Source organism: Fusarium venenatum (assembly GCF_020744135.1).
Source record: "Fusarium venenatum strain MPI-CAGE-CH-0201 chromosome Unknown EDB82scaffold_3, whole genome shotgun sequence".
NCBI classification, from domain to species: domain Eukaryota; kingdom Fungi; phylum Ascomycota; class Sordariomycetes; order Hypocreales; family Nectriaceae; genus Fusarium; species Fusarium venenatum.
Window position 1 is genome coordinate 6528807 of NW_027072131.1, and position 22675 is coordinate 6551481.

Sequence of the window (22675 nt, forward strand, 5' to 3'; positions counted from 1 at the left end):
ATTTATCAAGCTTCATCAGGTCGGTTTTGTTCAAACGCGCTCTCACGTGATTTTAAGTGGCAATTGTACTTGACGGTACCAGAAAAGTTGGCCACTAGAAGCATAAGAGACGAAATTAATAGGCCAGTTTATATTACTTGGACTATACTTTTTAGGCTATTTATTTCTGTAGCCTAAAGCTCAAAGGTCAATCTTTCTGCTACCCATTAGCCCAGCTCCGTCGTCCAAGGATATGGTCAGAGAATTGGATCAGATTATAGGTAGTAAAAATTGAAATGATAATTCCATAACTATGGAATAGTTTCGCCTAGGAAAAGTGAATAGCCACGCCCAAACGAATCCCTGAACCCTTATTAAACGCCATACAAATACCCTGCAGAAGCTATTTAATCACCACCCAGATCCGCCAATGTCTTAAAAGAAGAGCGTGGAGGGGCTTTAGAACCTCCAGCTCCCTGACTAGAACCACTGCTGCTTCCAAATGCTGGTTTTCGATGAATGTTAAATGGACTCTTCTCGGCTGACTTGTAGGCATCAAACTGTCATTTTGTTAGCGACCTCTTCATCCCAAAAGCTTCTTTATGGTATTCATACCGAAAATAATGACACAAAATACAGTCCGAAGAAGGTTATTAAAGCATTAAAGATGCCCTTTACGTTCCACTGCTTTGACAACGGAGCCGATCGCGCATCGCCACCCAGTGTTCGACCAGGCGTCTTAAACACATCGCCAGTGACAGGACCTCCAAGCTTAACAGCGTTCTTGATAGCCGCTGTGAGCGCGGGTGGGTTTGCGCCCTTGATAGTCTCAATACAGCTGCCGTTCTGGAAGATCTTGAAGGTAGGCATGGCGGAAACGCCCTGGGCTCGCGCAATTCCGGACTGGCTATCGACGTTGATCTTGGCGAATGCCACCTTTTTCGGACTCGAGTGTTCTTTAGCGAGGGCGTCGAATGTGGGCGCGATCATCTTGCAAGGGCCGCACCAGTCGGCATAGACTAAACGGTGTTAGTGGTCATGAAGTATCGGCGGTGTCTTTTATACGCACAATCTGCGATGACAACATTGGTGCCTGCGAGGAGACTGCTCCATTCAGACTCGGAGCCGATGCTAATAGGGCCGCTCATGGTTGCGATATCGTTGTCGTTGAAATCGTTTGCTTGAGAGGAAAGGCCACATCTGTCGCATAAGTCTCGTTGGCCGTGACGCTGACCAAGCGCGGGAGTGGCATGTACAAGCTGCAAATAGCAGGCGGTGAGAAAAGCGGTCAGATTCTGCCGGACAATCAATTCCACTATCTCAACTTTTTGTTCAGAATAGTTCACTTGTTGACAATAATATTGCTATTTGAGCTTATTAGAATCAAAATGTCGTACAGCGAGCGTGATTCCAAGGTTAGTCATTTTGAGTACATGGTCTCTTCTAAACAATGTCTCTAACATTAATCAGAAGCGCAAGACCGACCATAATGGTGGTGGCCAGGAGAGAGGACCCTTCAAGCCTGCTGGGACTTTTAATCCTACTGATGGAGGTCGACCTTGGACTCTTTCCGTCGCAATTCCCAGCAGTATCCTAGCAAAGTATGTAATGAGCCGAGAATGTCCATATCACTTCTAACCAGCTCCAGCCTTACTACTGCCGACCAGCGAATGGCACAGCCTGCACGCATTGCTCGTGCTCTCGCCATCTTCTCTGTCGACGAAGTCATCGTATTTGACGATTCACCTCTTTCTACCAGGCCTCGTCAAACAGACCCAAACAGCTACACAGGCGACACCGATCCATGCCACTTCCTCTCGCATATTCTGTCCTACCTTGAGGCGCCCCCCTTCATGCGCAAGATTCTTTTCCCTCTTCACCCTAACCTGCGGCTCACTGCCGCGCTGCCCACTCTCGACATGCCGCATCACCCCAACCCTAGGGATTACCTCCCTTACGGCGAGGGATACACTATCGCTGGCATGACTAGCACAGGATCAGGAACCCTTGTTGAATGTGGCCTAGAAAAGCCTGTCGAAATTGAGGCAGAAATCCCACCCAAGACGAGGATAACACTCAAGTTTCCCGAAGACGAGAACGAATACCCTGAGCCTGTTCACCCCGCTGCGCCAAGAACCGAGGGTGGTTACTACTGGGGTTACACCGTCAGAAAGGCTAGCTCTCTCTCCAAGGTCTTTACTGAGAGCCCTTACGAGAATGGTTATGACATTAGTATTGGCACATCTGAACGTGGTGTTCCTGCTTCAAGGGCATTCCCGCCTACCAAGAGACTTAACTTTAACCATCTTCTCATTGTATTCGGTGGCCCTCGTGGTATAGAGTTCGCAGCTATGAACGATGACGAGCTTAGCAGCATGGACATTCAGGGCCCCAAAACGAAAGAGCTATTTGATCACTGGGTCAATGTTCTGCCTGGTCAGGGCAGTCGAAACATCAGAACAGATGAGGCTGTTTATATTGCTTTGACTGCATTGCGAAGTATTTGGGATTCTAATTAGGTGACTGGTATAGCAATTGATACCCCTACTTGAGCATGCCCCCCCGTTCCTTACATTAGAGTTAGTATATCAACCGTTCATGATACATACAAAGCCAAAGTGTCTGCAAATGTACTGTTGTTGTCAACTGCTTGAACCAAGTTTGCACCATCACGCTCCACCATGGTTCGAGCTCCTACTGTACTCAATCCCAAAAACTTTAAACCAGGGCTGCGGCGGATACTCAAAATCTTCTCCTGGCAGAAGAGTGGTGATTTGTTGCTGGCGCACGTGTCGTTGTAGTTAATGAAGAAAGAATATAGCCCTGCGCCATAGGTAGCAATATTAATCGAGTCAATGATTCTCATTGCCCAGCCCATATTGCATCTAGCATCAGTGTCTCCCTGGCAGTCCTTCTCAAAATCCGGATCATGGAGAGCGGGCACAGGTGGGAACGGGTACTGGGCCAAATGTATGGGTTGAAAGTACGCTTGTTCCGTCTGCGCATGGCCAATGTACACGTCTCTGGTGTTGGCGAATTGATACTGGTATAGCACATGGTGTTCTGAACCAGTTGCGCTGAGCCAGATGCGACCTCTCTGGAATTCGATAAGGACACCTCGGCCGGCAAAAAGTGCAACCCGCGCGTAATTCTGATTCTCCAAATCATGATCTGCGACCCAGAACCAACAGTTTTCCGTAAAGAGTCCTCCAGCATATGTCGTTACATGGAAGCTCATATAAGCTGCTAAACACCGTGGGTCTACGACATTGGCTCCCTTGATAGCAGGACATTCAGGAACTTGAAGATATGTTCCTGCAAAACCACCTATCCGAGTGTGAACATCCCACATACCTGATGGAGCTTCAGGGCTGTATAGGTTGTACTCAATGAGAACAGCACCTGCTGCTGCTGCTCCTCGTGTTGAGATGATTGTGTCAGACCATTCGATCTGACCAACATCTCCTGGACGGCCAACTTGAACAATTGGCCGAGGTTTGTTGATGTCCCCAAACGTTTGCCCAGTGCCCATGATAATGGATGCAAGGGCCTCGCCAACTATCTTGGAATTAGGAGGGATATAGACGGTATCTGTCACCACATAATATCCGGCGTCAAGGTATGCAATGAGATTGTTTTCTGCGGTGTACTTGAATAGGTTGTTGAGTGCCTGAGTATCATCGTGTGAAGCATCTCCATACGCTCCATTCGCCTTTGCTGATATGAAGAATTTGCTTGGAACGTCTTCGTATTGTGGTTTTGATCGTTCGTAGTAGATACCACGGTCGAGCAGACTTCCACTTCGAGGTAGCGAGACCGGGCAGAATGCACCAGCATCAAGATTGCCCTTAGAGTTAGCATAGCGTCCCTAATCATATCAGTAGTTTTCCTATTTCTGCAAGAGGAGCATACCATCACAAAAATAGAGCTTTGTCCTGGTTCCAAAGCCGAACGTGCGTAATCAACGCCTTTTGGGTCCAGCAGAACGCTTTTCACGTTCTGAAACTTAACGTTCTCAAAAGCCAAAGACGCTGCGCCGCTTATGGCCTGTGACCGGTTACGAGTCGTGGAAATGGCGATGTCGATATTTTCGAAAGAACTGTCAAGCATCGTAATAGAACCAACACTATAAGATGCAGGGTCCATCTTTATGCCAACTCGGCAGTTTTTAAATACCACACTCTTGAAAGTCCATCCCCAGTCCCAGGGCATCCATATCGCAACATCAGCGCCGACGAACCATAGATTGCGTGCCGTAAACTGTTGGTTCCCGAGGACAGTGGCATTTCCACCGCCATGAAAGTACAGGTCGTTGAGTAAACCACCAGATCCTTCCTCGATGAATAGACCTGTGTGCCTGTTTCCGGGGACAGTTGATAGTCTGAATTCACAGTTTGTAATGGATGTTGCTTGCGACGATGGCCAGTGAATTCCGATAGCGGGGAACTCGGGGGGAAGAGCAGTTGTGTCCAGGGCTAAATTGCGAATCTGGCGGTAGAAAACATTGGTTGAGTTGTATGATAAACTCCCGCTGGACAGATAGGGGTTTGAGTCAATCAAACCAAAGCTCTTGTTGGAAAATGACCCAGAGGCTTTGATCACTGGACGGTTGGTAGGATCGCCAATGATTTGGGTGTAGTAAAGATTAATAATTGAATCGCTGATGAGATATGTCCTAGTCTATTTAGTAAGTGTCATTAGCAGCAACTTCTCAGAGACTCACCCAGAAGGAATGTAGATGATTGCTGGTGATATAGTGCTTCCTCTACAGATACCGGGAATACATCGAGTACCCGCGCTAATAGCAGCATTAATTGCATTTGTATCGTCGGTCACTGTTTATCAGTTTCCAAGTGATTAGCCATATCAGACAGACAACTTACATCCATCTCCAACGGCACCAAAATCCTTCACGTTGCGAAACACGCGATATTGAGAGTCGGGGTAGTATGGAGCAGTACCACGATGTTCAATCTCTTCGAGCCAGTATTTGCTTCTCACGAGACTCGCCAAAGCGAGAAGTAAGAACGCTTTGAGCCTCATAGCAAAGATGCAGTGAGCTCGATTGATGAGAAGTTCAAGTCTGAGTTGTAGGTTATCTTTTTACTGGAAATAATTGCAAAAATAAGTTTGGAAGTAGCGAAGGTAAGCTATCGTGGGCTATAGCCAAGGGTTGGAAGGAGTATCCCGCCTCTTATATACTCCTGCCTCTTGGTGTCAAAACTCACAATCGCACCTTCCCCTTCGCGACTGACAGATGCGTCACTAATAGCACAACGCAATATTTCCATCCCATCTTTTCAGCGTATCGAATCAAAAGTCCCCCATGATCTTCTGAAGTAACTTTCAAAGGTGAAATGAGTCTTGAGCAGTGAGTGAGTGCGTTGCAAATTCCCCTGGACAGTGCATGCATATATACAAACCCCGCGATGCAGTGTCCAATCTTGAGCTCATATATATGCAGTGGTTCAGTCACATCATCACGCAGACACTGAGGAGAATTTTTGTCAAAAAGTATTTAATATGACAACGTGAAAATGATTGATGTACAGCCCTTTGAAGGGTAAGTGATTGTATTTGGCCATGCGACGATAATGTCGCGGCAGTCTTGTTGAAGACCATGCTTTTCTAGTTGAATATCTGACCCTATCCCAAAACGCCTTCCGATACGGTCATAGCCCATGATTATGTAGTGTAGTATGGTTTGAGGTGAATAGAGGTGTATAGTGATCTATGTTTAGATCGATGTTTGAGCTGAGTCGAGAGCAACGGTCTGGCCAAGGTTTCCACTGGCCATGGCCTTCTCACCAGAGCGCTTGCGCAGGACGTTCTCAATAAAGGCCTCACCAGCCTTGTACGAGGAGCGCACGAGAGGACCACTGGCGCAGTACAAGAAACCCATATCCAGAGCACGCTTGCGCCACATCTCAAACTCATCAGGGGTCACGTACTTCTCTACCTTGAGGTGACGCTTGGTTGGTCGCATATATTGACCGAATGTGACAACATCCACGTCTGCCTTTCGGAGTTCTGAAAAGGGTTAGCTAGGTTTATATTATCAATGAAGTAGGTTTCTTACCCTCAAGCGCAGACATAATCTCACGCTCCTGCTCACCAAGACCAAGCATCAGACTAGTCTTGGTGATAGGACCATCCTTGCCCATAACATCCTTGACGTGCTTCAAGACAGCCAAACTTTGTCGGAAAGTAGCTCTTCGGTCACGCACGTAAGGAGTAAGGCCCTCAACAGTCTCGACATTGTGCGCATATACATCAAGTCCACTCTCGGCCACAACCTTGACCATGTCCAAATCTCCACGGAAGTCACCAGTCAAAGCCTCAACAAGCAATGAAGGCTTCTTCTGCTTAATTCTTCGAATTGTCTCGGCAAAGTGGTGCGCACCACCATCTGCCAGATCGTCACGGTCCACGCTGGTCAACACAACGTAGCCCAGACCCCACCTAGCCAATGCCTCCGCAGTGTTCTCAGGTTCGTGAGGATCCAATGCAGCAGGGTTTCGGTTTGTCTTCACACTGCAGAAACGGCATCCTCGAGTGCATGTATCTCCCATCAGCATAATGGTAGCTGTCGCAGCGTTCTTATCGGAGCCACCCCAGCATTCTGAAATGTTGGGGCATCGGGCCTCCTCGCAAACAGTGTGGAGTCCCAATCCTCGTAGATCCTTCTTGATACTCTTGAAGTTCTCGTTACCGGCGGGAATTGGTGTCTTGAGCCATTCTGGCAGTCGTGTGATCGTTCGCTTCTTGCCCTCTGGGCCGACTTCGGCGGTCTTGAGAGAGTAGGCCTCTGTTGGAGACAGTGGTTGGGCAGAAGAAGAGGTAGAAAGGAAGTCAGAGAAATCGGACACTGTTGTATCCTTGAAATAACTCTTTCGTTGAGGTTTGGCCGATTCGCTGCCGCTGGGAGGTACAGTGGCGAAAGTTCGAAGGGTAGGAGTTGCGCTCAGTGCTTTACGGAGGGGGCCATGCGCCCGCTTGAGAGGAGCCAACGATGCCATGATGACTATATAGATAAATAAACACCTTTCCCTCCTGTGGAAAAGAATAAGAAAAAGGGTGTTGGAGGGGTCTTGTAGATATGGAGAAGGGGACTCTATGTTGAGCAAAAGCTGGCGGCAGCTTTATTAGATGGAACTCAAAATCGTAGATTCGGGGGCAAAGGCCGATGTGACCCGCATAATCCCGGCCGCCTACCGACACCTTGACCAATGAAGAGACATCGCATTATCCTTATTCAGCTCCATCAACTTTTCTCCAACGGCACGGCGCGGGGACAGAAGAAGAAAAGAATTGTTTATGTACAGATATTAAGATAAATATCGATAATAGAGTCTGATTTGAATATCAATTATATTACAAGAGAATCTGTGTCTCCGGTTATCGGTCTATCTAATTGCTATAATATAGCAATATTGTTGAAAAAACATTTCCTTGTCTAGATATAATTTGTACTCCGGCCTTTTTCTTACTCCAACAAAATTCCCCAGGGTCCTCTGACGCCTTCTTCCCATTAGTCATCGGACGTTGAGTTCCATTCCGAGGAACGAGTTAGGCCGGCAATTGGGACTAGATACCCAGTTGGAGTCATTTCACTTTCACTTTCACTTCTTCAACACAGAGGTTGTTGAGTGTATAATGTCTTATTACTCTCATGCTATCTACTAGCCCATCATGGCTTGTCTCATCATCGTTAATCTCAAATATCACCAATCCTCCTTTTTCTTCGTGTAAATCGTCACAACCCCTTTCGGAATCAAATCAAAGACATACTCCAAGCTGCAAACCGTCCTCCAGAGGTCAGTGCACATAAGCCAGCACCTCGGATCACCTGCGCCGTCGTAAAAAGGGGTATCGCCAAAAAGAGAAGTATAGTAAAACCAGTTTGTTCAAGAAGCAGAGTTACTGAAATGAACATGTATTGTTTCCGCGTCGCCGACGTCGTCCCCGCTCTTCGGTCGTCCACTCTCTTTGCGGCAGCAGAGTTGAGTGAAGAGATGTTGAGTGATAACAATGTTAAAAAGGTCTTCAGCCAGTGGGATGCACCAGCAAAGAAAGAAGCAAAATTTTGGAAGCCTGTGTGCTTTGTCAAAGACAGGCGCGATGAAGCGAAGAAGCAATCAAGCTTCTGTAAAGGCAGAGTCCTTAGACTCATCAAATGTGAAGCAGGCGACAAGTGTCATCCTGCAAATGGTATCGTGGCGTTTCATCATAAAGAAGTAGGCCGCGCTGTGGCCAGGGTATAAAAGGGTAAATGAACAAGCAATGGAAGACATTGGGATGTGTCGGCAAGTGTGTAAGCCGACAGTCGCGAGACCCTTCAGGATCGCTTTCCATACAACGCACGCTTACAGAAGAGCGGCAGCGATGGCACCAGCAACACCAACCATGGCGAACTTGCCAACAATGACGGCAGCTCCGGCGTTCTCAGGGACCTGAGAAGGCTCAGAAGAGCCACCAGTGGTACCAGCAGAGCCAGTGGCCTTGGGGGTAGAGGCGGGGATGGTGGTGTTGTGAGCAATGGGCAGGAAGGTGGTCTTCTCCTCAACAACAGCAGTGGAGATGATCTCGGCCGAGGTCTCAACAGCAGTGGTGCTCTCACCAGTGGCGGTGACGGTGCGGACCGTAGAGAGGTAGTAGGTCTTGGTCACGACGGCGGTGGATGTCTGAGTGGTGGTCTCCTGAGCGAGAGCGAGAGCAGGCAGAGCAGCCAGGATGAACTTGGAGAAGTGCATTTTGTTGGTTTTGTTGTTGTATGAAATTTGGTAGTCGTGTGTATAAGTGAGTGCTTTCAAAGCAAGCTCAGAATGTTATTGCAAGTGAGTGATTGGGTGAAGCTGGGGGAAAGAACAGCAAGATGTTTTATATCTAGACAGCGAGAAGCACAAGATATGTATTCGGTTGAAGAAATATACGAGCGATAGACTCTGCCAACGAAGTCTGTGGACCGAGAAGAAGTTGTTTCGAAGTGTAGAAGGGTGGCCTGTCAAGTTCGGGGGGGAGGATCCATATGAAATACCACAACGGCGAGGGAAAAGCAAACAACACACAGACAGGAAACAGTACAGCACAGCTTAGCTTCTCGTTGCATAACACTTAGAAACCAGAACCCACAGGCCACCCTACCACACCCTTCAACGAGGCCAAGGCCCTGGCGCTGCCAGACCAGACGTTTGGTGATGATGGTGGGATGGGAGGGGCGGACTAGGCTGAAGCCCATTAAACTGGTATCGGTAACACGACTAGGCCCTTGCCCCTTGGTCTAGTCATAAGTACCTGTGACCTAGACAGGACTGCTAATGGCCTGTCACGCTCCTCGAGGGAAATTACAGCGCTTCTCTTGACGGGTTCAGGTAGTCTGGCCGAACAAGGCCTGTCAAATAAGCGACTGAGTACTGAAACTCGGGCCTAGGCCATGTCTATACCAGACTCTTTATCCAGTCCCTTGTTGTCGCACGTTTTCTCTTTGTGCGCCAGAATCGATATTTGAGACTCTGAACACACAAAGAGGGTTTCACCGGGGATCTTTGACCCTTGTTTCCCATCCCCTAGTTCTAGATGGAGCAACCCAAGGATGAACGGACATGAGAAAATTCTGCATTGTGTTCCCGTTGGCTACCAGTGAGAGACGAGCTGAGAGAAGGTCTTGACACGGTGGCAATGAAATCACCATGCAGCCCACTAATAGATGACTGGGAGATGAGGGAATTACAAGAGAAGAGTTAGAGTTAAAAAAAAAAAATTAAAAAAAAAAAGACGCTGTCTGATTAGTTTGCGTTCAGATGTAGAGACCAATTAGCAACAGAGTCTATCTCTTTAATGGCGCTGCTTGCCGCTACTCAATGCCACGAGCCGGTAGAACAAGGCTTTGTTGAATAATGGACGAGTGGTTATTATTGCCTCTGACCAATGTTTTTCAGTGAATGACTCTCATCTTAACTCTGTCTTGACTCGTTGGTGTTGAGCAGAAGTTGACTATCCCCATTTCATAAGAAACCTGGGTGAAAATAAAATTTGCATAATTTCCCTCACCGGTGCAGTTGTCAATTGGTTATTGGTCAGTCACACCCAAGCCAGGCACACCCGCTTTCTCGGAAGTGATTCCCAGGTTCCTGCGTCGTTTGTGCCTGGCGCTTACCTTAATTGATCCTTGACTCGCCCTCCATCAGAGACTTGGAGAGACAACAAGACCGTCGATCTCTGTTGTCAACCTTCCTTTTCGATGGCAAAAGCCTGATTAACACGCTAATGTAGGGAGAAAAGTTAAATGAGTTTATCTTGTTCCGTAATTGCTTCCATGACAAGATCTTTTAGTCAGATGTATTTACAGTACGTCACAGCTGCTGCTTGCTACAGAATGGTGCTCTGGTTTTCGGTTACCGCTTTGTCAGAAATTTATTCTCTTCATTATTCTAATATGCTTCGGTGGTCTCCGCCAAAACTGAAACTCGCCAATCCTCGTCAAACTTATTAGCCGTCTTTTAACGAACATGGCTGGGGTAAAATAAGATGATGAGATGGGTCATGGAATAATTAAGCCCCGTCGGCTATGGAATAGAGCATGGCCTGGTCTAACTGTCACTGAGTGATCGGCTACCCGCCCCGGATTTGCTTGGGATAACCGCGGCCATCTTGCTCGTGCTACTGTACGCACTCTACTTGCCGTGCATAACTTTGTACTTGTTACTTGTTTACTGCTCAATGCCTTGATGGGCGTCATTGTTTCTATTTCAAGTCAGCATAGCCATCGTCTCATCAGGCAATTGACGTGGCCACGCTGTACGATGCCAACACAAACAGGATCCAATCCCTAATTGGTGTAGTCTTCTCTCTCGTCATCCACGAGGTTTCTTTGGACATTACTGGCGGGTCGTATGCCTCCGCGAAGCGGCAGCTTTCCGTCGCCGACCGCTAATAATCCAAACCCTGATCCTGGTTCTGCTGCTCAGCCCTGCAAGGGCGCTTTTGGATCCAAGACAAGACAACCCCGTCGGTTCATTGCGTTGACGTCAAGGGCAGGTTTCTCCGTAGCAACCAGAAACCAGAAACAAACCCATTTCAAAACGGTCGGCAAACAAAGCTGGTCGATTAGGAAACATCTCTAAAAAAACGAGAATACGAGGGAACATGCGGTCATGTCAGACCGCAAGCCTTATTTACTATGTTATTACAACTCTGTGTTGTAACCAAGTCCGAGCCAAAGTTGATCTTTGCAGGAGGCTTTCTTGGAGCTTGCATCTGCTGCCTGATACGAGGTTACTTTGCATGTCGTGTCGTGATGACGATGTGTCGCGTTCTATGCAAACTCCTCAACATTTCATACCCAACCATTTGACACTGTTGACCTGCACTTTGATCTCAGACTTGTAGTTCTTGATGACTTGAGAGTAGTGTCAATTTTGCCATTGTTCAAAACCAAACGGATACTTGCCACTAGTTGACACGGTTTGCAGTCAATAGTCTTCAAGCTACAGCCCAAGCTATAGGTTTCACTGCTAGAGCGACTTTTGTCTGTAGTCTCTCAATTGATTTATCAGACACTCTCAAAGCTGTTGGGCTAGATGATTTTGAGCATGTCTTGTTGAAACTCCAGGGTAAGCTTGCTACCAAGTTCATTTCAGTACCTCGCTTGCTTATTACCATCGTACCAGCTTCAAGTCCACTTGAGAAAACTATATGTAAGTGATGCTTAAATATGTAAACTAGTTGAATCCCTCGCTTGATCTTGCAAGGTAAATAAACAGATAATTTGAACAATCAAGCTGGGTATATTGCCTCTTCAACTTTGAGTCATGGAGAGTAATGTTCAAAGAAATATCCATATTTTCACATATTTGGTGGTTTTGACGATTTACAAAGTCTAATATTAACTCTTGCCTTATTATCACACATATAAATGCACTATGAGACCTGCTCAGCAGTCCACTTCTTCTTCTTCAGCACAAAGTTATTGATATGGAATTCATCTCTGAGACTGCCTAAAAAGTGGGGTCCTGACGATGTCTGTCAAAGTTAACTCGCGACGTTCATCAAGCTCCAGCCTCTTCATACATCAAAATCATCAATCTTCGACCATACTTCGATCTCTCCACAAACAAAAACACTACAAAACTCGCGATAGGCGAAGCGAAAATAGGAAACTGCAAACTTGCGTAATCCAGCGACTTTCTACAATCACATAATCACTGTCGCAAGCGGCCCCCATCATAGTACAGCCATGACAGACTCGCCACCACCCACAGAGCCCCGAGCTCGCTCAAAGTCACCCGCTCCCAGAGACAGAGATGACCGAAAGGGTCGCGACGACTCATTCCGCGAAAACAGTGAACGTCGCCAGCGCCGAGACCGTAGCTGGTCGCGCGACCGGAACCAGAACCGCGACCGCAGAGATTCTCCTCCACGCAGACCCAGGGACCGATCAAGGTCGCCAGCTCGAAGGCCAAGAGGCTCGGGCGGCTTTAAATGGAAGGGAGAGCGCCGAGATAACGATAGAAACCGCGACTTTCGCAGACGGTCGCCGCAGCGACGTGGGGATCGTGACGGTGGCAGGGATCGCAACTACCGTCGGGATGACCGTGACGGGGATCGCGCTGGACGGGATAGGCCTCGGGACGGCGACAGAGATCAGCGGAGAGAGAGGAAGGACAAGAAAGAAGAGAAGCCCAAGCCTGCTGTTGCGCAGGGAGGCGAGGAGATGATCATCGTCAACGTCAACGACCGTCTCGGCACAAAGGCTGCAGTGCCATGCTTGGAATCAGATACCGTGGGCCAGTTGAAGCTCATGGTAGCTGCCCGAATTGGTCGCGACCCTGGTCAGATTATCTTGAAGCGACAGAGTGAGAGGCCATTTAAGGACCACATCACTCTTGGTGATTATGGCATTTCAAACGGTGTGCAGCTGGATCTGGAGATTGATACCCGGGACTAAGATGTTACAAAATGGGTTTTTGTCATAAATTTAGCTTCCAATAGAAGAACTTCGATAAAACCCTGATGATAGGTGTTGTCATTTGCATGGAAGGACTAAATACATAATACAAAACTAGTCGCATGAGATATTCCAGCCTGAGCTATTCCATATAATAACTATCAAAATCAATTTCGTTTCCGTCGTTACTAATACATGACGTGAAAGGACAAGAGCTGTTTGTTAAACTATGAGATTCCCATGCTCCAGACTAAAAAGAGACATGCAGTGAGAATGATATGGCATACTGGAAAATAGCCAATAACAAATCATCATATCGTGAAAGAAGATACGAAATCTAAACCGAAATTTTGTGTATACCAAGACAACTCAAGACAGCGCCGAATTTTGCGAAAACAATAATACTTTTAAAAAGAGACTCGTCTCAGGAGGAAAATATATCATTAGGATCCCAATCCATATCATTGAATGTACCAGAGGAATCATTAAAGGCACCAGTGGAATCATCAAAGGTACTGGAGAGATCGTCGAAGACGTTCGAGTGATAACCCGAGTCCTTTTCAACAGCAGTTTGCTGTACAGCAAGTATACGACTGTCAGGTTTCAAGTCCCCAACGCTTTGCTGGGTTTGGAGAGGCGGAGGGTCGCCCACTTCGAAGGACTTCTGGAGTTGGGGGTGAGACCCAACTGTGTCGAACTTCAGCCAGTCCGAGGTATCTTCATAATCATAGTCATCAAACAACCACAGAGGTGCGTCCGGGTTTGGCGACTGCAAAAGACACATAGACTCTCCAGCGGTAGACGCGACCCTAGAAGGACTGGATTGTACTTGCGATAGACCACCGGACAATGATATTGTTGTGTCCAGATCGTTCGTTGCCGGCACTTGAAGCTGTAGCTGGGGCGTATTTGGGGAACGAAGAAGCTGTGGGGTTCTACCATGATAGGTGGGAAAATTCGCATTTGTTGAAGTCTGGCGGTTCTGCACAGAAAGATATTCATGTGGGAGATGCTGACTAGAGAGCTGTTGGGGATATTGGGGCTGTGTCAAGGACTGCTGAGGGAATTGCTCAAGCGACTTGTCTTGGAAGCCCTGTTGTGAGGTGTGGCCTGACGGTTGCGACAAGATTCGGGATGATATTTGTGGGATTTGAAGGGACGGCTGTTGCCAATTCGAGTACTGGTTGGGTAACCGCAAGCCATTTTGCACCTGTGGTTGCTTCTGCTGTTGGAAACCATTCACGGCCGCCGTACCACCCATTCTTCCATTTCCAAAGGAAGACGGGGCCGTCATAGGCGAATAAATCGATTGAACGACTCCTTGTTGCCTGTCTCTTTGAAGCTTTTTGTAGAGGTCAGCAATGTACTCGACAGGAGTATCTGGATATATCAATGCAATCGGCTGAGGGTTTGACTGGTGACTATCAGCTTCCTTGCGTTCGAACGAATCTCCAGGAACAGAAGGTCGGTTCTGTGTTTCATGAAACTCATGAGAGATGGGCTCGTCTCTCTCAATGAACGAATCAGCGTGAGACGACGTAGAGGAAGTAGATTCATGAGTAGTATTTGGTTTAACTTGACTGCATGGAGCCTGTGGATGAGCTGGACGAAGTAATTGGGAGGCTTGTTCTGGAGCAGACCTGTATGTTGTGTTGTTTTCGACTTGCTGTGTTGTACTACGACGATTACGTCTCTTTGGTGAAGATCGGGGTTTTGTTTTGCGTGGTGCCATATTCTTAGGAGGTGAACTAGGTGGCTTGTCGGGAGAGCAAAATGTCGTATATAGCATGCACATTTTCTTTGGCTTTGGCTGTTCCGCTCGGTAGGGGCACGACCCAGCCAGGTGGCTTTGCATTTCCCTCTTGTCAAATTTAAACCAGCAACGCAGACAAAGAACAACGCCCTTGTGCTCAGGATCTGCAAAGTCCGAGTCCTTCCACTTGTGTAACGAAATACATTTCGAACAATCCCCTTTTGCCTTGACAGATGAATTGTGAGTTTGACAGCTTGCTAGGTATGTGCGAGACGCATTCTTTGGATCTTTTCCACGAACAAAGCCGTGATGGTGAGCAAGGTGTGTAACGACATGAGACATTTCTTCCTTACGGCCACAGCAAGCTTGCCTCTCAACGTTGCTGAATTGGATAGGATCAAATAGCCAAAATGGACATAGTTCGCCTAAATTGGTGAAATGCTCATGGGATAGAACTTTATCTTCGCGGCGAGGCGGTGGTTTATTCTGCTTCGGCCCTAGTAGACTGGAATCCCCAGAAACGAACGGTGATGCGTTGTTCCTAACTTGGTGTGGAGGTACTCGCGTACCCTCAATCGATGTCTGTAGCGAATTGTTTCCGCTTGGTTGAGTCATCCTGCGAGGCGCAGATGACGAGGGCGGGGGAGCATGATAAGACTGGGTGTTGCCCCTAGACCTATTACGCCTGGGGAATGTACGTTTGCTGCTTGCATCATCATCATCCATGGAATGGCTGTTCTGACGTTTTGGCGGTTTCTTTGAACCAGCGGATGTATCGGTACCTGTGACAGACCGAGCCGTTTGTTGAAAAGATAGGCCGGTGGCTTGAGCATGACCACCGCCGGCCTGATGTCCATGTGAGGCGATCGAGAAAGCTGGGCGGCTGTAAGAAGCCAACGTGCTTGAAGAGCGTTCTCTATTATATCCATTTTCACAGTATCTTATATTTCGATCGGGAGCAGCTGAAAATTGTTGAAGAGATGGAGCGGAAGACACAGATCTGTTAAACAATTGTTCATTAATTGAGGTTGTGTTAACATTTGATGTGGTTGGGTTTCGAAGACCCAGAATCGTATTGTTGGAAGACTTCGCTGCCTGGATAGACGGTGGCTTGATGGTATCGCTGAACACATCATCTATATGAACCAGAAGCTTATGCGTTTCGCGCTTCCGCTGGGGTAGCGACTGTGAGTTGATAAATATGTCTCGGGCAGGCTGGGAGTTACCCTGTCCCTGGAGCCATTGCTGGACTGATACATTGTTTTCGCGAAGTAGGTTGCGCTCGTCCTCTTCCAATTCCCACTGACTATGGTCAATCTGCTTCCATTGCTCATGATCGCCGAGGATGATATCGTCAGGGCCATCGACATTCTGAGACTGATTCTCACCACTCAAACGCTGATCCGGCATTGCGTCCATGGTAATCCCTGGTCAGGCCGAAGGCCTCTCCCAATAACGTTGGAGCGTTATCGAGAGGCGCTTTTAGTATCGCCTCGCCTCAAGATGAACGACGAGGACAGGTGTTGGTGTTATGAGCTGACGATTAAAGAATGGTGGTGAAAGGTTGGCGATGCCTGAGCAAACACGAAAGGATGAGGAAATGAGTTGCAGGGCGCAATGTATCAGAGGAAGAGGACAAGCAATTGATTTGTACATATGTTGGTAGCACATCGCAAAGGTATTTTTGTACCGAATAAGGCTGTGGAGGGCCATCATGATTGGCAGTGAGAGGTTGAAAAAGGCAATCTTCCACGCCAACACTCCTCATTTTCAACCCCCCGGCGAGACGTTGCCTGTCAATTCAATACGCGACAATTCATCTTTGGCGAGTTGATTTGAGCTCCAAGTGCTATGAGAGACCGATATATAGTGCATTTGGGCCAGTGAAGAAAAACACGAGCTTTTAGAAAGGTAAAGAAGGGTAAGAAGCTGACGAAAATGGATGATGTGATGGTTGCCCGTGGTTCGCCCGATTTCATAGGCGTCGACACATTGGGAAGGAGAGACCCAATTTACGCCTGGTCTGTGTACCTATGTACTCCCCAATTCTTGACTGTGGAAGGAGACACCAAAACAGATAAAGATGAGTCAGATTGGGCGCCGATAAAAGAGAGCATGTTCTTATGTCACACTTAATAGTTCTTAACTACTGGGGCGTTGGAGCAGACTAAAGGCTGAGGGACCAATAAATAATCGAGGCAAACGCTCGGAGCCAATGGATTCTTTCAAAGTTGGATCAATTGTAGTGGATGCACTGGCAGTTAGGAACGTCCCAGGAAGTCGGGTAAGAAAGGAAAACTATGAAGACTACAGTTGTATCACACATATCACACAGTAAACACAGAAGGAGTTCCAAATGAAGTAATGATATTGCTTTCTACAAAGCGACGAAAACTGCTAGTGATGTCATGCATTTTCTATAGTTTAACTAACCTTCTACGTTCCCAACCTCATAATCCCGTTCAACCGTAACCGTAAACATTCCCATACCCGAACACCGAAATGCAAATTTCTTTTAGAATTTTAACCAACCCACTTGCGTGCGTTCAAGAAGAGTTGGAACCAAGGGCCGAATTGTCCCCATTCAGCCAACTGTCGCTCAGGCTTCCACGAGCCGACATCAGCCATGATGGTTCGCTCAGGGTGAGGCATCATAGCAACGACACGGCCATCCTTGCTCTTCACGCCAGCAATACCCTGGGGGCTGCCGTTGGGGTTGGAGGGGTATCTCTCAGTGACTGAACCGTAGTTGTCGATGTAGCGAAGGGGAATGAGACCCGAGTCATTAATGGATGACAGGTCACTGCCGGAGAACTCGGCCCGGCCTTCACCGTGAGAAACAACGATGGGGAACAAGGAGCCATTCAAGCCGTTGAAGAAGACAGAGTTCTCGGACTTGTCCTCGATGGTAACCATTGAGTATCGACCCTCGAATTGTGTGCTGGCGTTTTCAACTATGCTAAGTTAGCATCGACTACCTGCTATTATGTGAAATATGGTAACGTACCGAATGTTGGCCAGTGGTCAGCTCCAGGAATCAACTCTTTAACTGCAGATTATTAATATCAATCATATCACAGTGGAAAAACTTGTGGACTTACGTCGAGTCAGCATCTGGCAACCGTTGCAGACACCGAATGAGAAAGTGTCAGGACGGTTGAAGAAGGCCTCAAACGCCTTACGAGCACCATCATGCATCAGGATAGACTGTGCCCAACCATTACCGGCGCCAAGAACATCACTGTGAAAGTTAGCAAGAGAAGGAGCGAAGTGTTGGAACCTAACCCAAGTAGGACTACTTACCCGTAGGAGAAGCCACCGCAGGCAGCAAGACCTCGGAATCCCTCCAAGGAGAGGCCGCCAAGGATGTCGGACATATGGACATCAACAGCATCGAAGCCAGCAGCTCGGAAGGCAAATGCCATTTCGGCGTGGCCGTTGACACCTTGCTCTCGGAGAATAGCAACTGCGAAAAATTAGCATTTGATTGATTGTCTGCAGTAGACGCGAGAAAGCTTACCTCTTGGCTTCTTGACCAGGCTCTTGAGGCTGGTCATAGCAGGCAGGCTGACATCAGCGGGATCAAATTTGAGCTTGTAGTGCAGACCGGGATCCTTGTTGTCCTGAATGGCTTCGAACTCAGAGTTGGCACAATCAGGGTTGTCTCGCAGCTTCTGCATCTCGTAAGAAGTGCTGGTCCACCACTGCTGGATCTTGGCGCGCTCCAGATCGACGATGGTCTTGGACTTGTACTTGACCAAAAGCGACTGCTTGCTGGTAGGACGAACGTAACCGATAGTCTTGAGCATACCGTGAGGAGGACCACAAGTGGCGAAGCATCTCTTGAACTTGGTCTCATCACCTCGGCGGATTTGGAAAACAGCGCCCAATTCTTCGTTAAACAGAGCATCGAGCACGTTGGCTTCAGATTCAGCGAGAGTGTCAAGTGAGATGTCGGCGCCAACTCGGCCAGCAAACATCATCTCAGCAACAGTGGTGAGCAAACCACCGTCAGATCGGTCGTGGTAGGCAAGAACGATGTCCTCCTGGTGAAGTTGCCACAAAGCATCGAAGTAGTCACGAATGATCTGGACGTCTCGGACGTCGGGAGACTCATCTCCAATCTGGCCAAGAGTCTGAGCAAGGGCAGAGCCACCCATAGCATGGAAGCCCTGAGCAAGATCAACAAAGATAAGCACAGACTCGCCAACCTCCTCAACACGGCGAAGCTGAGGTGTCCAAGTGCTGCGAACATCCTCAACCAGACTGAACGCAGAGATAACCAGCGATACAGGGGCAGTGACAGTGTGAGAGTCGGAGGTCTCCTTATCCTTCCAGGAGGCCTTCATGGATAAAGAGTCCTTACCAACAGGAATTGCAACACCAAGCTGAGGGCAGAGTTCCATTCCAATGGCATGGACAGCCTCGTAAAGAGCAGCGCCCTCGCCAGGGTGGCCAACAGCGGCCATCCAGTTAGCAGAGAGCTTGACGCGCTTGAGATCACCGTTTACAGGGCCGGGCTTGATGTCAGCAGCACCGAGGTTCATCAAACTCTCAACAACGGCCATACGAGCGGAGGCAGCAGCCGAGATAAGGGCCAGGTTAGGCTTCTCGCCCATCGCCATGGCTTCACCACGTCGCTTCTTGTCATCGAGACTGAAGCTTGTAAGGGTGACAGCAACATCGGCAACTGGAGTCTGCCAAGGGCCGACAAGCTGATCTCGAACGGACAGACCACCGACGGTACGGTCACCGATAGTAATAAGGAAATTCTTTGATCCAACTGAAGGGAGGTTGAAGACCAACTCGGTGGCTTTGGTGACCAGCTCGCCGATGTCGGAGCTGCCGCACTGCTCAGTGAGGCTCTTGACAGCATCGAAGGGGCGAAGGTTCTTTTGCACGCGCTGAACGTCCTTGGAAATTCGTCGACCAGGAGGGAAAAGAACATCCATGGGAAGGTTAATGGGATCGGTTGGCGGCTGGATTGTAGGCTCACGGTCGGTCAGGACAAGCTTGGAAACGCCACTTTCGTCTTTGGTAACAGCATTTCCGACCACAGAGAAACCACATCGCTCTCGTCTGCAGATGCTTGTAAAGCGGTTGAGACCATCCTTGTTAACAAGAAGGACATATCGCTCCTGCGCTTCATTGCACCAAATTTGAAGAGGGGACATGGAGTTATCAGCGCTCTCAACTTGTCGGAGCTCAAACTTGCCGCCAAAACCGGCATCCTTGACAAGTTCAGGCAGAGCGTTAGACAAACCACCAGCACCCACATCGTGGATAAAGGCAATGGGACTCTCTGGTCCAAGAGCAACGCAAGTGTTGATGACCATTTGAGCGCGACGTTCCATCTCAGGGTTGCCACGCTGGACACTGTCGAAATCGAGATCCGCTGTGGCTTCGCTACCGGCGTTGGATGAGGCAGCACCACCACCAAGGCCAATTAGCATAGCAGGGCCACCAAGAACGATGACATGAGCACCCTCTTCGACATGGCTCTCCTCCTTGAGAGCGTGCTGAGGTCGGACACTGCCAATGCCACCAGCGATCATAATAGGCTTGTGGTATCCTCTGAACTCGGTGGCGTCAGATCCAGGCTCGTTAGTGAGGAGAGTCCTGAAAGTACCAGTCAGTGCAGGGCGACCGAACTCGTTGTTGAAGCGAGCGGAGCCAATTGGGGCCTCCAACATGATATCGAGACTGGAAGCGTAATGGGAGGGGCGACCAATATCAAGTTCCCAAGGCCTCTTGTTGCCAGGAATCAGGAGATCCGAAACCCAGAAACCAGCAAGTCCAGCCTTGGGGGAAGATCCTCGTCCAACAGCACCCTCGTCACGAATCTCACCACCGCTACCGGTTGCAGCACCTGGGAAGGGTGAGATGGCCGTTGGGTGGTTGTGAGTTTCAACCTTGATCAGAGGTTGAACAACTTCGCGGGTAAGCTTCCAGCTTCCGGTGGAATAATCCGGAGCCCAATAATTACCCTCATCACCAGACAGACTATGAGATGTAAGTAACTGCGTTTACCTAATCGAGCGCCGTAAACTGTGGTATTGGACTTACACAGCTGCGTTGTCCGAGTAGGCACTAATGACGTATTCAGGGTTTGATTTGTGGGTGTTCTTGATCATGCCAAAGAGACTGTTCTCCTGGGTGACACCGTCAATGGTCCACGAGGCATTGAAAACGTGATGTCTGCAATGTTCAGAATTGACCTGCGCAAACATGAACAGCTCGACGTCGTTCTACTGAAATCAGTATTTGATTTTCAAAGTCGGACTTGTGACTCATACAGGAGATCGACCAAGCGCAGTGTACTGCTTGACCAGGTACTCCATGTTGGGTTGGTCAAGGCCAAGACCAGCCTGCTTGTTATGGTCCTGGAGGGCAGCCAGGGGACCTCGTTCGTTGGAAAAGATGTCAACCACGACAAGCGGGTTTCGGGCGCCATGAGCGAACATGGTGTCGAGAACAGGAGGAGAAAGGCTGAAGAATTCCGTCATGCGATCATGAAGGACATCGCGGAAGGCAAGGTCCTCCTCACCATTGAAGGAATCTTCAAAATCGATGTGGATGACTCGGCCTCGTTCGATGCGGTTGACGGTCTTGAGGTCACATACCAGAGCAATGCTGGTGGCCTTGGAGCTCCATGGGGAAACGTTTCGAGGGCTAATATAGATATCGATCGCCTTTTCGTTGTTGCCAGAGGACGAAGCGCTTATGGGCTCCTCGATGGCCTCGAGAATCTTCTTGATACTGCCAAGAACAGCAGCATCCTCGGTCTCAAGGTCGAGGTAGTATTGCCATGAGCCGGTAAGCTTGGCAACCTTGACAGGGCTCTGATCGTTAATACGCTGCACGAGCTTCTGAACTTCAGAATCCGTGTAGCACGACTCGCCGACCAGGACGTGGTGCATGGTGAATGGAAATGCGAGTTCAAAGCAAAATACGCCTTGACGCTTGTACGTCAACGTCCTGTAGTGGGAAGAAAAAAAAAATTGGCGGGGTTCCGATAAAGGCGGCGGGATGACCGGGTGCGGGGCAACATTACTCCGCTATGAGACTCTGGTGGTCGTGCAGATGTTTTCTGCATCTTTGGTTCCATCATATGGATACGTTCAGTCTGAGGCCCTCTCTATTGAACTGTGGCCTCTTAGATTATGCTACTTATGGGCCTGAGTGTACAGATGTTTGAAGTTATCCCAGCACGTATAGCAATGCACGTGCCATCACCATCATCATCATCGCGGGGCACTTTTAATGGCGGGGTCCGCGGGGCAAACGTTTTTCAGCTGTTGTCCCACCTTGAGTACGGAAGATGACCCTGGGATAAAAAGGTTAATGAAATGTACCAGACTTGAACAAAACAGATATATTTTCATAGAATATTGAGACTTTATTGGCATGTATACAGAGATTGATATGTAGCTGCCCTATGTGTGACTAAGTACTGTGAAAACGCGACAAGCGTATGCACGACAAACTACCTACTACTAATCCATGGCAGGCATGTAGACTGATTTACACATTGAACAGCCCATTTACGATCTTGATACGCATAGTTTTATGCTCTGTCTGATGAGATATTATGTAAGGTGCTAGGCAGTTCATCACTAAGATCAATTATCATTCACATGGGCGGCTGGCCGTTTTAATTTTCCAGTAGCTTTGCAATCCCACTTCGAGACAGAACGTTATCAAATCTCTAACGGGTAAAGATTGGTGATTGTAAATTACTTGCAAGCAGAGAGGAATTTATTTGTAAAATCACCCTGTAACGCTAAATCAGATTGCTAACAGTAACCTCGATCCATCGATAGGATATGACGGTATAGCTTCAAATTCCAATATGTAATTTCCGGATCGCGCTGTAAAGTAATCCTGCCTGTGGCATTGTACGGGCAGCTTCGGTTTGCAGAGGTTGCCAGGGGCTTGATAATCAAAACAGACGTCACGCACATAGCTATTTGTCCAGGATATCCCAAGAAACTGGA

At 48.3% G+C, this 22675-nt stretch overlaps 9 protein-coding genes across 9 annotated transcripts; 3 read left to right on the forward strand and 6 right to left on the reverse strand.

Annotated features, from left to right (window-relative positions):
- Positions 1-92: 92 nt before the first annotated feature.
- On the reverse strand, positions 93-1188 carry EDB82DRAFT_539524 (thioredoxin). Its single transcript, XM_025728654.2, has 3 exons — positions 1049-1188; positions 595-998; positions 93-539 (listed from the first exon to the last, which is right to left on the reverse strand). The coding sequence occupies exons 1-3, from the start codon at positions 1125-1127 to the stop codon at positions 387-389; spliced, it is 636 nt and encodes a 211-aa protein (XP_025583000.1). The 5' UTR covers positions 1128-1188; the 3' UTR covers positions 93-386.
- A 179-nt stretch (positions 1189-1367) lies between these two features.
- Positions 1368-2498, forward strand: EDB82DRAFT_527917 (putative RNA methyltransferase; the record flags this gene model as incomplete). Its single annotated transcript, XM_065609179.1, has 3 exons — positions 1368-1394; positions 1450-1580; positions 1628-2498. The coding sequence occupies 3 exons, from the start codon at positions 1368-1370 to the stop codon at positions 2496-2498; spliced, it is 1029 nt and encodes a 342-aa protein (XP_065464205.1).
- A 77-nt stretch (positions 2499-2575) lies between these two features.
- Positions 2576-5022, reverse strand: EDB82DRAFT_465786 (pectate lyase superfamily protein-domain-containing protein; the record flags this gene model as incomplete). The annotated part of the gene is made up of 4 exons (XM_065607896.1): positions 2576-3826; positions 3892-4654; positions 4703-4814; positions 4863-5022. The coding sequence occupies 4 exons, from the start codon at positions 5020-5022 to the stop codon at positions 2576-2578; spliced, it is 2286 nt and encodes a 761-aa protein (XP_065464206.1).
- A 482-nt stretch (positions 5023-5504) lies between these two features.
- EDB82DRAFT_509385 (uncharacterized protein) lies at positions 5505-7152 on the reverse strand. The gene is made up of 2 exons (XM_025728658.2): positions 6059-7152; positions 5505-6009 (listed from the first exon to the last, which is right to left on the reverse strand). The coding sequence occupies exons 1-2, from the start codon at positions 6996-6998 to the stop codon at positions 5717-5719; spliced, it is 1233 nt and encodes a 410-aa protein (XP_025583003.1). The 5' UTR covers positions 6999-7152; the 3' UTR covers positions 5505-5716.
- A 965-nt stretch (positions 7153-8117) lies between these two features.
- EDB82DRAFT_478553 (uncharacterized protein) lies at positions 8118-8732 on the reverse strand (the record flags this gene model as incomplete). The annotated part of the gene is made up of 2 exons (XM_025728659.1): positions 8118-8181; positions 8350-8732. The coding sequence occupies 2 exons, from the start codon at positions 8730-8732 to the stop codon at positions 8118-8120; spliced, it is 447 nt and encodes a 148-aa protein (XP_025583004.1).
- A 2205-nt stretch (positions 8733-10937) lies between these two features.
- Positions 10938-11793, forward strand: EDB82DRAFT_509389 (uncharacterized protein). The gene has a single exon (XM_065608817.1). The coding sequence runs from the start codon at positions 11125-11127 to the stop codon at positions 11365-11367; it is 243 nt and encodes an 80-aa protein (XP_065464207.1). The 5' UTR covers positions 10938-11124; the 3' UTR covers positions 11368-11793.
- Positions 11794-11888: 95 nt separating this feature from the next.
- EDB82DRAFT_271531 (ubiquitin-related domain-containing protein) lies at positions 11889-13137 on the forward strand. The gene has a single exon (XM_025728660.2). It carries the CDS (start codon positions 12215-12217, stop codon positions 12923-12925), a length of 711 nt encoding a protein of 236 aa, XP_025583005.1. The 5' UTR covers positions 11889-12214; the 3' UTR covers positions 12926-13137.
- EDB82DRAFT_271597 (uncharacterized protein) lies at positions 13138-16357 on the reverse strand. Its single transcript, XM_025728661.2, has one exon. The coding sequence runs from the start codon at positions 16095-16097 to the stop codon at positions 13350-13352; it is 2748 nt and encodes a 915-aa protein (XP_025583006.2). The 5' UTR covers positions 16098-16357; the 3' UTR covers positions 13138-13349.
- A 669-nt stretch (positions 16358-17026) lies between these two features.
- EDB82DRAFT_509393 (CobB/CobQ-like glutamine amidotransferase domain-containing protein) lies at positions 17027-22054 on the reverse strand. The gene is made up of 7 exons (XM_025728662.2): positions 20975-22054; positions 20745-20926; positions 18199-20681; positions 17982-18144; positions 17780-17919; positions 17686-17727; positions 17027-17632 (listed from the first exon to the last, which is right to left on the reverse strand). The coding sequence occupies exons 1-7, from the start codon at positions 21596-21598 to the stop codon at positions 17202-17204; spliced, it is 4065 nt and encodes a 1354-aa protein (XP_025583007.1). The 5' UTR covers positions 21599-22054; the 3' UTR covers positions 17027-17201.
- Positions 22055-22675: the final 621 nt, after the last annotated feature.

What these genes read in the sequence shown, in the direction of transcription:
- EDB82DRAFT_509393 (XM_025728662.2), bottom strand. Translation starts at nt 21,598, where the DNA reads ATGCACCACGTCCTGGTCGGCGAGTCGTGCTACACGGATTCTGAAGTT. An exon ending in TACTCGGACAACGCAGCTGT is followed by an intron (nt 20,682 to 20,744) that starts GTAAGTCCAATA and finishes TACATCTCATAG; the next exon opens with TCTGTCTGGTGATGAGGGTA. An exon ending in CCTGGTCAAGAAGCCAAGAG is followed by an intron (nt 18,145 to 18,198) that starts GTAAGCTTTCTC and finishes AATTTTTCGCAG; the next exon opens with TTGCTATTCTCCGAGAGCAA.
- EDB82DRAFT_509385 (XM_025728658.2), bottom strand. Translation starts at nt 6,998, where the DNA reads ATGGCATCGTTGGCTCCTCTCAAGCGGGCGCATGGCCCCCTCCGTAAA. An exon ending in GATTATGTCTGCGCTTGAGG is followed by an intron (nt 6,010 to 6,058) that starts GTAAGAAACCTA and finishes AACCCTTTTCAG; the next exon opens with AACTCCGAAAGGCAGACGTG.
- EDB82DRAFT_271597 (XM_025728661.2), bottom strand. Translation starts at nt 16,097, where the DNA reads ATGGACGCAATGCCGGATCAGCGTTTGAGTGGTGAGAATCAGTCTCAG.
- EDB82DRAFT_539524 (XM_025728654.2), bottom strand. Translation starts at nt 1,127, where the DNA reads ATGAGCGGCCCTATTAGCATCGGCTCCGAGTCTGAATGGAGCAGTCTC. An exon ending in CAATGTTGTCATCGCAGATT is followed by an intron (nt 999 to 1,048) that starts GTGCGTATAAAA and finishes AACACCGTTTAG; the next exon opens with TCTATGCCGACTGGTGCGGC. An exon ending in ATTTTGTGTCATTATTTTCG is followed by an intron (nt 540 to 594) that starts GTATGAATACCA and finishes ACAAAATGACAG; the next exon opens with TTTGATGCCTACAAGTCAGC.
- EDB82DRAFT_509389 (XM_065608817.1), top strand. Translation starts at nt 11,125, where the DNA reads ATGCGGTCATGTCAGACCGCAAGCCTTATTTACTATGTTATTACAACT.
- EDB82DRAFT_271531 (XM_025728660.2), top strand. Translation starts at nt 12,215, where the DNA reads ATGACAGACTCGCCACCACCCACAGAGCCCCGAGCTCGCTCAAAGTCA.